This window comes from Fringilla coelebs (genome assembly GCF_963513975.1).
Source record: "Fringilla coelebs genome assembly, chromosome: Z".
Taxonomy (NCBI): Eukaryota; Metazoa; Chordata; class Aves; order Passeriformes; family Fringillidae; genus Fringilla; species Fringilla coelebs.
Genome location: NC_140031.1, coordinates 47509311 through 47521908, shown reverse-complemented (window position 1 = coordinate 47521908; position 12598 = coordinate 47509311). Strand labels below are relative to the sequence as shown.

Here is a 12598-nt window from a genome sequence, read left to right as displayed (position 1 = left end):
TTTCACCTAACCCATATAAATGACAGGTAGTAAAACAATAAGCCCTTCACTGTGACATAGTTTAGGTTTAGGCAATAGTCAGATACATCTAATCCTTCTGCAGCATAGTCTGGTATAGGTGGTGGGTGGTTGTGGAAGGCTGCTGGCTTTGCAAGGCAGTGTCTGCATCTCTTTTTACATTGGTCCTTGTGTCATGAAATAAAATGCAAAATCTCTGCCTTATCATTCATGAAAAGTAAGCAGAGTGGGAAAAGATGTGCCACAGGTTTGATCGATTTCAGCAAAAGTGATGTGCTTTTAAGGAATAATATTTAGGAACTCAGATTCATTAGCAAGAGCAAAACTCAAGCTCCGTAAGATGGCCTGACTAGAAAATAGCTTGTTTGGTAGTCTTTGGGCTTTAATTAAGATGTGTTCAACTCTAGCTCCCTGGCTCTCTCTCCCCCTGCCCCCACCCTTCTTGCTGTGTCACAGACCAGCGATCAGACGCTTTCAGATGGTCCAGCCCATGACTTTGACCTTCTGCGAGGTCTTGTGTTCCCTGGGGAACCGTTCAGCTCATGAGGTCTGATTTCACACTTCCAGGATGCCTTGGCTCTCATAACAATGACAGGGAGACAAAGCCCTTTAGAGTGGGCCGCATGGGGACTTGTTTAAATTGGAAACTAGAGAGGAGTCAAGGAACAAGGTTACAGGCTACAGAATAGTGCTTTTAATAAAGAGCTCACAGCTCTGGTTCAGCTCAAAGAGGGCTACCTCTGTACAATTAATTGAGACATTTATCTGGAGCATCTTAGGCCTCCACTTTCTCACAGAATTACGTGATAAATATCAGCTAAGAGGCAAATGAAATGTGCATGAAATGAATTTTTAACACTTTGATTACTGTGTCTTCAGTCTTCATTACAAGTAAATTTATTTTTATTTCTGTCCTCATTATTAATCAGTTGTCTGTGTTTTTTCTAAGGACTGTGATTTCAGAACCTTATATATCAGAGAGATTTTACTAAAGAGCTCAGTGATATTTCGGTTTGTTTTCAAAAGCTTTTAAGGCTTTTCCTCCTCTAAAAAAGAGAAACTAGGCATAGAAAATGAGTCAGATTTTTGTTTTCTTCCTTTTTTTTTTTCAGTTTTATGGCTGGAATTCAGGCTCTCTTTTAAGAAAATTCCACGTTAAAAATTTGCTAAATGTAAATGTCTTTTCTAAAATCTGTCCAGCTAAATTGTTGTAACATCACTTGTGCAAAAATGGTCTTTGAAATGGTTCTTCAAATGCTAGGAAATGTCAGAGTGATGAACACAAACATTAAATTCACAAAGGTATGGAAGCCCATGCGTGTAAAATTGAAGGAATAAATTCAGAGGCCCTTTGGAAATACGGTTCCAAAAGTAATTTGCTCTGTCAATTAGTGCAAACAGATTTCAATATACACTTGAACTATCGCCACAAAGTACAAAAATCTAGTAGGTGGGCAGAATTCTATGATAGATAAAAATATTTCATCAGGTCCTGTCATATAGGTCACCTGAAGACTTTGGTCCAATATAATGTACAGGAAAGGTACTGGGTTTTAAGTACCAGTTCTAGCTAGTAATAGAAAAAAACAGGATTTAAAAATATATTTTTGAAAGCTATTTTATTAAAATATATTTTTTGTTAACCATAACATTTATAATTGTACATACAATGAAAGGATGATTTGGGATTTTTATTTTTTACATATTCTGTGGAAATGAGTTTAACTTGATTATGGCATTACACTGACTTGCCTTGTAATATACCTCAAGTATTCATGGTATCAGTGTGTTGCAACATGTTTGCATCATCACAGACAGAGTAGAATTATAATTCCCATTTTAAAGATGGAAAACTAAGAAAGGTTAACTGACTCAGCTAAGGCCAACAGAGCAAGTCCTTGTCAAAGGTGGCATTTCACTTGGGTTCTGTACTTAATCCATTAGATAAGGCAGCTTCTCATACTATTGAGCCATTCCTTCTCCTGGCCAAAGGTCAGACTGACTGTTCTGCTGCAAGCAGCTGGCTGGCAGGGAGCTTGGAACAACATTAGTGACATTAGTGTCTGCATGAGTGGCACTGCCCCCCAGAGTCATGAACTGGCTGTCTTGTCTTCTAAGAAAATAAAGGCCTTTTTTGCTGTGGGGACTTAGATCTGTAATGGATAGGCATGGCCAGAGGTAGGAGAGAATCATAATAGCCTATGAAATACTTAAACAATATTTTGGCTTTTATAGCAATGTTAAAGTTGGCTGATCTTCGTGAAGTTATGGTTTGAGAACTTTACTTTTGAATGTAGAAATGCAGTTGAAATTCCTTATTGTTTTTAAACTGTCCAAAGCATTTTTAGTTCAGTTTGGTAATGTAATGTCAAAATGAAAAAATTCATATAATATTTAGTTTAGAATAAGGCTAGTGATTTGATGAAAATGGGTTCATGGACTAGTTATTGCTGAAATTGACTTTTTATCAGTTTTTGTAACTTTATGTACTGTGAAATGGCAAAATTATGGAATTATTTGTTTCCCTGGAGTTATACTGAGGCAAGGTATGTTTTCCATAGCAATAGTGGAAGTATCTCTGAAGGGCTAATGGGTATCTAACCCAATGCTATCTGCTGGCCCTTGTGAGATAATATTTCAGAAATGCAATAAGTTTTTCGGAGGACAGCTAGATCTGCCGTGTGCTCTCTTGCTTGCGTATACTCTGAAGAGCAGTGATATCAATGGTAATTCCTAGGAAAGGCCCATGGCAGCCTTAATTAAGAGAGTAAGAAACTTTCTATAGTGACTGATGGTCTTTAATTTTTCATTTTTATTCCTACAGGCTGGAATTTCAGTGATTGATGATAGAGAAGCATGTTTATTACTGTTCACAAATGTTTTCTTCCTTTCTAAACGAGAGGATTATCCTACTGTACAAAATATAGATGTTTCCATATTTTTCTTTACCAAAGTCTCCTGTTTTACAATACTAACTGGATAATGAGCAGATGACCTGCAGTTTTCTGGGGAAAAATTAATGTATTTAATAGAGTTTTATAATTAAAAAAACACTCTTGAACTTGTACAAAATATGGCAAGCAAGTTGTTCAAATTTAAGATTTGACAGCTTTTTATCAAAGTCAGTATACAAGTGGTGCTGGGAAGTGAGTGTGAAAGTGCAGTTATATTCAATTGAAGTCTCTGTTTGAAAGAACTACTATGTTCTAAAATTAATTTTTGCTTGAAAACAGTTTGCCAAGAATCAAAAATTTATGTTGGATTATTTTCACTTTGGAGACCATTGAAGGAAGGCCTATATAAACTGTTCAGAAATATAGGTTATATCATATTGCAGTTTGACAGTTCTAACACTCATGTAAAGTTCATAATTAGACAAATAAAAGATCCTTGCATCTGAATTGGTCACATGTCTTTGCCATCTCTTGAGAATTTGAGATGACATCCAGTGGTTTGTTGTTCTAGCTGCCCCCTAGATTGGACAGTCCAGCTCGCCTCCAGCCTGGAAGATGGGCTGCAGTGGTGTGTGTGTGTGGGACCAGTCCACCAACCCATGATCCTCAGGATACAAGGGTTCACAAGTCACCTAATAAGTTTGGTGCTTGCTGTGAGTACCAGCATATAGAGCCAGATGAAAGTCCTGTGGAGTTTGAACTGATGAAAAGGGCCTGTCTCAAGCTTTTCCACTAGAAAAAACACAGGCTGTGTAGTGCTGTGGCTACTTGAGAAGAAAATCCAGAAGCTGAAATTGTGTGGAGATTGAGGCTTTGTTGTTTTGCTTTTCTAAATATTTTGAGAAGCAGTTAAAGGTGGCTTCAACAATCACTATTTTGTTCTCTTTTCCATCATGAAAAAGTGCATTTTATATTTTCTTGCTGGAGAAAAGTGTCTAGGTGACCAGCCAAACAGATAATGAATTTGAGCTGCCAACTGACTTAGTTTGTGAAGGACTTCCTGGGCTTTGGGGGACTTTGAGTTTTGACGAAAACAGCAAGTAACACATCTCTAGTTCCTCATTGCTGCCCCTTTTGGAGAGCTGGAGCTTTCAGGTTATGGGTGTACGGTTCATCTGGGGACATATGATAGTTCTGAGAAATAAGGTGACAAATAAAAGACTAATTTAAATTAATGTGTGCATGGTGTGCAGTGGAGGGACACAGTGCTGACTGAAGTAAAATACTATTCTTAGATCTAAGTAAGATAATCTGTTCTCTGGTCTTGCACTGTCTAAAGACATAGCAAAGCACAAACAAGGATATCTGTCAGACTAGATGTAACACCTGTCCTAAAATTCAAAATCTTCAAAGATAAAGACAGAATTCAAAGCTTCAAAAGATAGGTAGCTCTTTAAGGTTTTTTTCAGTGGTGGCATACATTACAAAATAGAACTCTATTACAGAATAGAGTTCATTCTCAGATAGTCAGCTTCTGTAATGGGTAAAGGAAAAAAGTGGGTGAGGGAGATCCCTGAAAAGAGAAGTTGCTTTTCCTTCCAGTTATGCATATAGTGTAAATCAGCAGTTTATTTCTACAATTTCAGGAGCCCTTCGGACTGTACAAATTGACAGTGAAAAGCATGAACTGTCACAGCAGAAGAATGGATAAATTATATTTGTTTAGCTTTGTATTGAGGTTTTCTGCAGGTTTGATTTCAGTAAGTTGGAAGGTGTACTTTGTTTTTTCACTACCTACTTCTACCATGAATTCCTGCAACCAGTGGTACGGTGTGATAACAGTTATCCTCACTGTAGTCATGGGATACTCAAGTATCAGTGTTGGTGTTGGTGCTGCTGGGAGCATGTGTGCCTTAGGCAGGGGGTGGTCATCTTATTCTTGTACAGCGCTGACCACATGCTTGATATTGTATTTGCTGTGGATATCTGCCTGATCAATAGCTAAATGTCTCTAAAGTCATTGGAATAGTAGCTGGAGTCCTACGAAGAACACAGAGCAGGGATTGCTAGTTGGGAAATCCTCAGTAGATACAGAGGGTTTGGTAGAATTTCTTGATGTATAACAGGTTATATACAATTGTATATAACAGTTGTGGTTTAGTTTATAGTGAAAGGTGTTATGTTCATGATGGTATAATATGGAATGATACAACTGAGCATAGGCAGCACAAGACCTATCAGACGTTTATATGTGTACTTTTAGAAGGGCGACAGGGACAGACACTCTTCAGATACTCTCGTGAACATGTGTGGCTCTTATCTAAAAAATAAGGAAAACCATTTCTGTATCTCTTGTTGGAAATAGCTAATCACATTAACTGACAGAAATTATTTGAGGCTGTGCTCAAGATACTGGTTTTGAATATAGTGTTGTTGAATCTTTTGGGTCCTCCTAAAGACCAAGGAGACCTAAGTACATTTTTTACTATTTTAGTGCTCTGTTAAGGCTTTCATTGGAAATGATCCCATACTCTTGAAATGCAGCAGGTTGCCAAGGTTGTCAGTGAGAATTAAGATTACAGTTACTCTTTCTAATAATGAAAACTTGAAAGATGACAGATAGATAGGAGTTTCACCAAGCCTTCATGCATTTGTTCTCTCTGTCTTTCTGGATCACGTTCATTAATTTGGGTTAGTATCTTAACAGTGTTTGTGGATATGTTATGTTGAACATGTCAGCAATGAGTGGTGCCTTTCAGAGGCCCAGCTTTGTTATGAGTGCCTCAGCATATGTAAGAAATGCCCATAGGCAATGGTGAAGGTGCATGATGTTCAAAGCTGGGAAACTTCTCTTTGTCAGCCATGGTATTTGAACCTACCCTTGAACTATGTCATGATATTGCCTCTATTCAAATTTGTTCTTGTAGTACGTTCAAATGATAGCAGGAAGGAGGTGTGAAATGTTGACTGTAAGTGAGGGATTTTTTCATTTCTGAAAACCAGTTGCCTTTGGTTTGACTGAGGAGCTCTGCAATTAATGCTACATATTATTGATTGATATCCATGTAAGAAGAGTCATTGAAAAAGTGCATACCAAGGGGCACAGAAAATAAATAACTGTAGTAAATATCCTCTCTTTGTTTATAGGAAATGGCCTGTATATGCTGCAATGTAATTTACGGTGTCTGTATATGTTTAAGTTCAACTCACATTGTACCACCATATGCAAATATGATTGATAATGCTTTAAAAAATGAGATATAGTAGTCCACCTGCTGTGCCAGTGCTGCCTTGTTATTTTAACTATCTTCTGTGTGTTTCTTTTTCTAATACTGAAAGCTAAAGAACTCTAATAATATAGATGGTTTTGATTTCCTATCACCTTCTAGACTTGTGAAATAAAAGAACCTTGAGATGTGTGGTACATCCATTTCTGCTGACTAATGAATTGTATAATTTTTCAAGACAATGGGAAATATTCAGCAGTATATGATTTTCTAGAGGAGGTAAACATCATTAACCGTAATTCACAATGTGTTTAAAACAATTATTCTTTATCATTAAAGTTAATAACATGCACATAATATGCATATCAGCCCTTGGTGTAGTCAAAATCCATACTGCAGTTTGGGAGTTGTGGTCCCTGGCAGCTTTGTCTAAGTATTGATTTCATTGTCATTTGTCTAAGGTACGAAACAAATTATGTGCTTCCCTAATATCATTAATGTAGCCCCACTAATATAGCTCCTGTAGCTACTCAGTTGATGGTCTCTAATAATGCATGAAAAAATTATACAGAGTTAATGAAGACACTGAGAAACACAATTGCCTAGTATGCTAGATTTAATTATGGAGGACCAACGCCAACATTCAATATATTTTGAACAGTTTACTGCCCAAAGAAAGTCTGAAGAGAAGAGCAAGTCATGCGGTACTATGCAACTCAAGTGTTCCTTTACATCAGACAAAGTTCCCCTGGGCCCAGGAAGCAGCAATTTGTTGTTCAGCTTTCTATTTACATGAAAATAATACACTTGTAGTGTGCCAAAGGCAAAGGTTACTCCTTCCAGTTACTGGAGAAAATAAAAATATAAAAGTAGGATAGCTTGTCTCTTTTTGGACAGATCTATAGCAGTTATCATTTCTGACATAATTTGAAATACAAGTTAAATAATTTAGCCCAAAATGTGATTTCTTCCCCTTATTGTCTATTTACTGAAAGAGGTCTTCCCACCGTGCCCCTGATGTTTTCATTAATGTTCTTCCCATCATATCTGTTCCTTAGGTCTGCCTCTCCACCCTCCTTAACCCTCTAGGTAATTTCAGGATTGCCCTGAAATGCTGAAGATACCAATCCCACCTTTTGCTTACTCCCATTCCACTTTGGAGCACTCCTTTTTCAGATAGCCAAGCTCTTCTTAAGTATCAGATTCTGGTGTCTACATTTCTTCTTGTCCTTTTGTCCTAGTTTAGGCCAAGATGTGCGAGGGTAGAGCCCGGAGCCATGTGGGCTTGTCTAGGCTGTTACACTGTACACTCAAATCATTGCTGGTATGCAGAAGTCAGGGAGTCTCTCTTCCAGGACGAAGAGGTCATGGCTTCTGGTGGAGGAAAATGGGCAGTGCAGAGGCTCAGCAGCCATTTCCTCCCTTTCTCGGGGAGTGTGGCGAGTAGGGTGGTGGGTTGATCCCAACTGGAGGATTTGTCTAACACTGTGGGTTTTTTTCCTTGCCTTGGTCTTGGGGACAAAAAGTGCAGGTGTGGAAAATTTGTGTGCTATTCTCTTTCATTGTCTCAGGCTTGTGAGAAAAAACATGGTGTAGGGAGTGGTGGGGTGGCACCCCATGTGTGGAGGCGGTGTGTCGGACTCCAGGAGCATTTTGCATTTGGTAATCACCCTCTCTTATACACTGTTACTGTTTGCTTTCTTATCTCATTGCCGTTTCCAGTAAGTTGTTACCTCAACTCATAATTTCTGCCTTTAGTTTCTCTCGCCTGAAAGTGGGGCTGGGGTAAAGGGGAGCAGCTTAACTTCCTGGTGGCCTAAAACCACAACACCTTCCCAAAATAAAACCTTAAAAGGGTTAGTGTCAGTTTCATGTTCTACCTCTAAACTTGCAGTTCTGATGGTTTTTCTTGTGCTTTCCTTAGTATTTAAGCACTGCTTGCCTGCAGCCTGCAGTCTTTTCCTGCAAGCTGCCTATTTAATATTTAAGGACACACACACACACACACACACACACACACACACACACACACACACACACTTGCTTTGCTCATTGTTTTTCTTTAAAGAAAAAAAATATATACCTCCATATCCATTTCCATTATCCTGCTTCAATCATCTACATAATGCATTTTCAAAGCAGCAACTTCATACTTTCTCCTTTTGTGGCTTTCATGCTGCGGGACCTCTTTGTAAATATATCCAAAACTACTTTTTGGTACTTTAATGTATAATAAAATATTAAACATGTTTGCCTTTCTGCTGTGCTGAGACTACAGCCCATCATACCAGCCCATAAAATCTCATTCTTTAATTGTACTTGCTCACTTTGTCTTGTGTTAGGCTTTTATATGAGGCTGTCATCAAGATTCTTTGATTTTTGGGGAGAGGATTTGTACAGCATGAAACATAATACAGCATAATAGTCTTTGGATCATTTTCATAGGTACTGTGTTGTAACAAATAATACAGAATAACATATTTCCTTCATATCAAAATACTTCCATTATGTTATCTTTAAAGTGAATGAGTCATTGGTACCATTGAAGTAAAGTTCTCTTAGCTGTCTCACAAGAATGATTGGCAACTTCTAGGAACATTCTATGTTTCATCAGAAGAGTCTGTATGGTGATTTTGTTGTCTTCTCCCTTCCTGCCCCCCCTTTTTTTAAAGCAAAAGAATTGTTCTTTTAGCAAAGAATGTTTATAGTTTATGGAGATGAATAGCGTGTTATGAATATCTTGAATATAGTGCAGACCATTACAGTGAAGTTCACTAAATGAGAAACAACCCCCCCAAACTTGTTCTATTTAAAGCTTGCTCATCATGTGTTTTCTTAGTTCATAAAATTAGTTCCAAATTTTCTCTTACAGGTAAAAGTGACCCATTTTGTGTAGTTGAATTGAACAATGACAGACTGCTGACACATACTGTCTACAGGAACCTCAATCCAGAATGGAACAAAATCTTCACATTGTAGGTGTTTGGAATGGGTGGGCAGTGGGTTTTGGGTAGTTTTTTTGGAGGTGAGGGTGTTGGAGAGGGAAGGAACACAAATACTTAGTCGTAGTTCTAAAGGAGAATAGTGATGGCATACTGATATTTCTTAACTAAACATCCAAATACGTTTTGAGGATTAAATGCATGAAAGAAAATACAGAAATGGTATCATTTTAAGCATAAAAATGCCAGGACTGTTTCTTGGAAAGCATGTATGAGTAATGCTATGCACACCAGACTCCTGTTAGGTTCAGCAAGAGTTTCAAGGGTCAAATCCAGTGTGATGGATTTGCCCCAGAAGTTTTGAGTGGGGAAAAAAAAGATACTCTGAATATGATCTTTATTAAAATGTGGTTGTTAACTTTAAAAAACATTAGGTAGCTACATAAAGTTAGAAATTCCGCATGCATTTATATTTCTCTGAATAATGATTAAATACTTTCTACTTGTTTCCATTTACTAACTGCCCTTCTCACAATACCATCTAGTATCATACTAGTACAAGCCAGCTGTTGCAAAAAATGCGGTCTAAAACAATTGATTAGGGAGTGATGTGATTGGTTCTTCTATTCTTTTGTTATTTTGAAGACAGTTAAAGGCTTTGACAAAATAGAAAAAGGTTCTCCACAGACAAAATGTCCTTGTTGTTTGCCTTGCTCAACTGCCTTTTTTTTCTCCCTTCTCTCTATCTGACTGTAATGTGACACCAATGAGTAGAAAAAGCTGATCACTGCTGCTGAAATCAGTAACAATCCTCTGCAAAAACAGTAGAAGCTTTAGTTTTATGTACACTTACTTCACTTTGTCGTACATAAAAATGCTGTATTTTGCCCTTAATGTCAAAACTCGGTGTGATTTTAATTTTTGTTTTCCCCTCTAGATTTATCATTCATATATTTAGCATTGGTTTCGTGACCTGCGGTGAGCTCTCAGAAATTAATTCAGAGCAAAAGAAACAAATCTCACGATAGCTGTACTTTTCAACAGCTTATTATAGTAGTTCTCATTTCTGTATCTGCAAAACCATGCTAAATTGTTCATTAATATATTTTTAATTATTTACCAGTAGAGCCAATAACTAATCATCCTCTACTTCTCGACAATGTTCTGTGCACAAGGAATTGCCTAGATGTGTAGAGGACAAAAGAGTAATCAGAAATCGAATAGAAAACCTCTAAAGGCTTTCAAGGCCTTTCTTCTATGTACATTTGCATTTATATTCAGATTTCTTAATTAATTTTTGGTCTAGCAATCCCTCCATCTGGAGGAGTATATTTTACTGAAGTTGAACTGCTTTGCTTGAATTTGTATTTCCTGGATCAGCCATTCAGTCAAATATGAGTTCTCTCAAATAATTTTTTTATTCAAATAAGGAATATTAATTTTTCACCCAAAAGTTTACATGTAGAGTGACATTTCCTGTGCATGGCAATGGAGTGTTTAATAGTTTGCAGTCTTTTTTCCTCAGTTGTACCTGAGAGATGCATTGTACCATATTATTTATTCTTTATTTGCTGTAATTTGCTGTATATTTGTAATTAAACTAGAATTTCAGAAACAAAGAACTTGTTCTTAGTTCAAGAATAAACTCTTGTAACTTGTAATTATTCCCTTTTACAAATCTACAGGTTTCACTGTATTTGCAGAAAGAATTGCCACAAGTTTAGCAGTGTTTTAGAGTAGCTTTTGAAAGCTCTCTGTCCTTCTGCTGGTGGCTGTAAATCCCCCGGTGCTGCTCCTTGCGGGTCAAGCAGTGCAAACCCCAGGCAGGAGATTTAAAGCAACATCCTTCAGAAAACTTGTGCTGGAAAAGCCTTGCAGAGAGAAAGAGTGATAACTGCAGCCCTTGGAGAGCATTTTGGTCATAAAAAGCCTTGCAGAGAGAGAGACAGAGTAATCATTGCAGCCCTTAGAAAGCATTTTGGTTATATGCAGAGATGTCTCATTCACTTAATCTCAGTTCTCCTCCATGGCTTGGAAAAATAGACGGATACCTGTGTTAACCTTTTACTATTTTGTCCTTGGTACCCACTGGTGTAAGTGACTTCTTTCTTCTGTGTGTACTTCTGTCTTTGCAGCAATATAAAGGACATCCACTCAGTGCTTGAAGTGACAGTTTACGACGAAGACCGCGATCGAAGTGCTGACTTTCTAGGCAAAGTTGCTATACCGTTGCTGTCTGTAAGCTTCATTCACCTGACATACTGCTCTGAATTTTTCCCGCTGAAGGAGAGAAAGCAAAAAAAAAAAAAAAAAAAAATTTGCAGCTCTGAGTCTGTCATTTCTCAACCAAGGTCTGTAATAAGAACACTAAAATTTTAACATACTCTATTCACGGCCATGTTGAATCCCATGATAGTTAATTTTTCCTGACAGACTCGGTCCTGGTAATGAACAGGTACTTGTCAGACTTGCCACAGTTGTTTTGGGTTCTCTGTCAGTTTCAGCAGCTGGGGGTCAGGGGTCACCGGGGGGGTGTATTCAGCGGAGACCGCAAGACAGACGGCTGTCATGTCCTTTTCCTGCAGATTCAAAATGGTGAACAGAAAGCCTACGTCTTGAAAAACAAGCAGCTGACAGGGCCAACAAAGGGGGTCATCTATCTTGAAATAGATGTGATTTTTAATGCTGTAAGTCTTAACTTTGGGTTTTTTTGTACTGCTAAAGAGTTCAGTTTCATGAAAGCTTTTGTTCCTGATTTGTAGAGAATTTCTGTCATTCCTCATTTTCTCTAAGCCTTGATGTATACTACAGAACACTCTTCTGCCACTGCTTGGCACACCCACTCTTTTTGTTGCTGCTGCTGCTGGTATTGCTGCTAATGTACAGAGCAGCAGCTCTTGTCTCTGTGTATGCTTATGTGTCCTGAGCTTGGCAGCCATGACTTTGAAACTTGGTAAATTTTGTGAATTGAAGCTTGTGTAACTGGTGAGGAGCAAGTAAACTTGAGATACTGACACGCATTTTAATGCATAGGTGAAAGCCAGCATACGTACCTTAATGCCCAAAGAACAGAAGTACATTGAAGAGGAAGACAGACTGTCTAAACAGGTAAAGAGTAAGGAAACACTAATCCCTTCTAAAATCCTTAATATCAAGTGTGCACATTCAAATATCTGGTATCCTACTGCTGAGAGTAAAGAATAACATTTTCATTATGTGTTTACAAAAGAATATGATAGGTTGAGAAGTCAGAAACGGAATACATGGGTTTAATGTGTCTCCTCTATAAATTGCTGCCTAATTTCCATGAAATACATGAATAAGAACACAGTTGAAACCATCAGGTTTCACACATATCAGATTATTGCACAGGTGCATGTAAAATAAGTCTTGCATAAATTTTTGCTGTTAACTTTGACCCAAAATTCTCCATTTGTTGCAAGGTAAAGAGTCATCATTCTTTTAGCCAAATTTCAAGGAAGTTACTTGGGTAAGGTTTGAATCAAGGGTGATAGCA

General features: G+C 37.8%; 1 protein-coding gene across 1 annotated transcript in view; it reads left to right on the top strand.

Annotated features, from left to right (window-relative positions):
- Positions 1-12598, top strand: part of MCTP1 (multiple C2 and transmembrane domain containing 1) — a gene marked incomplete at its 3' end in the record, with an annotated part of 214444 nt that overhangs the window by 106520 nt on the left and 95326 nt on the right. Inside the window, exons 11-14 of the mRNA XM_084224913.1 lie at positions 9012-9114; positions 11217-11319; positions 11667-11768; positions 12115-12189. Coding sequence (XP_084081039.1) covers positions 9012-9114; positions 11217-11319; positions 11667-11768; positions 12115-12189 — 383 coding nt within the window. The remainder of the gene's footprint in view (positions 1-9011; positions 9115-11216; positions 11320-11666; positions 11769-12114; positions 12190-12598) is intronic.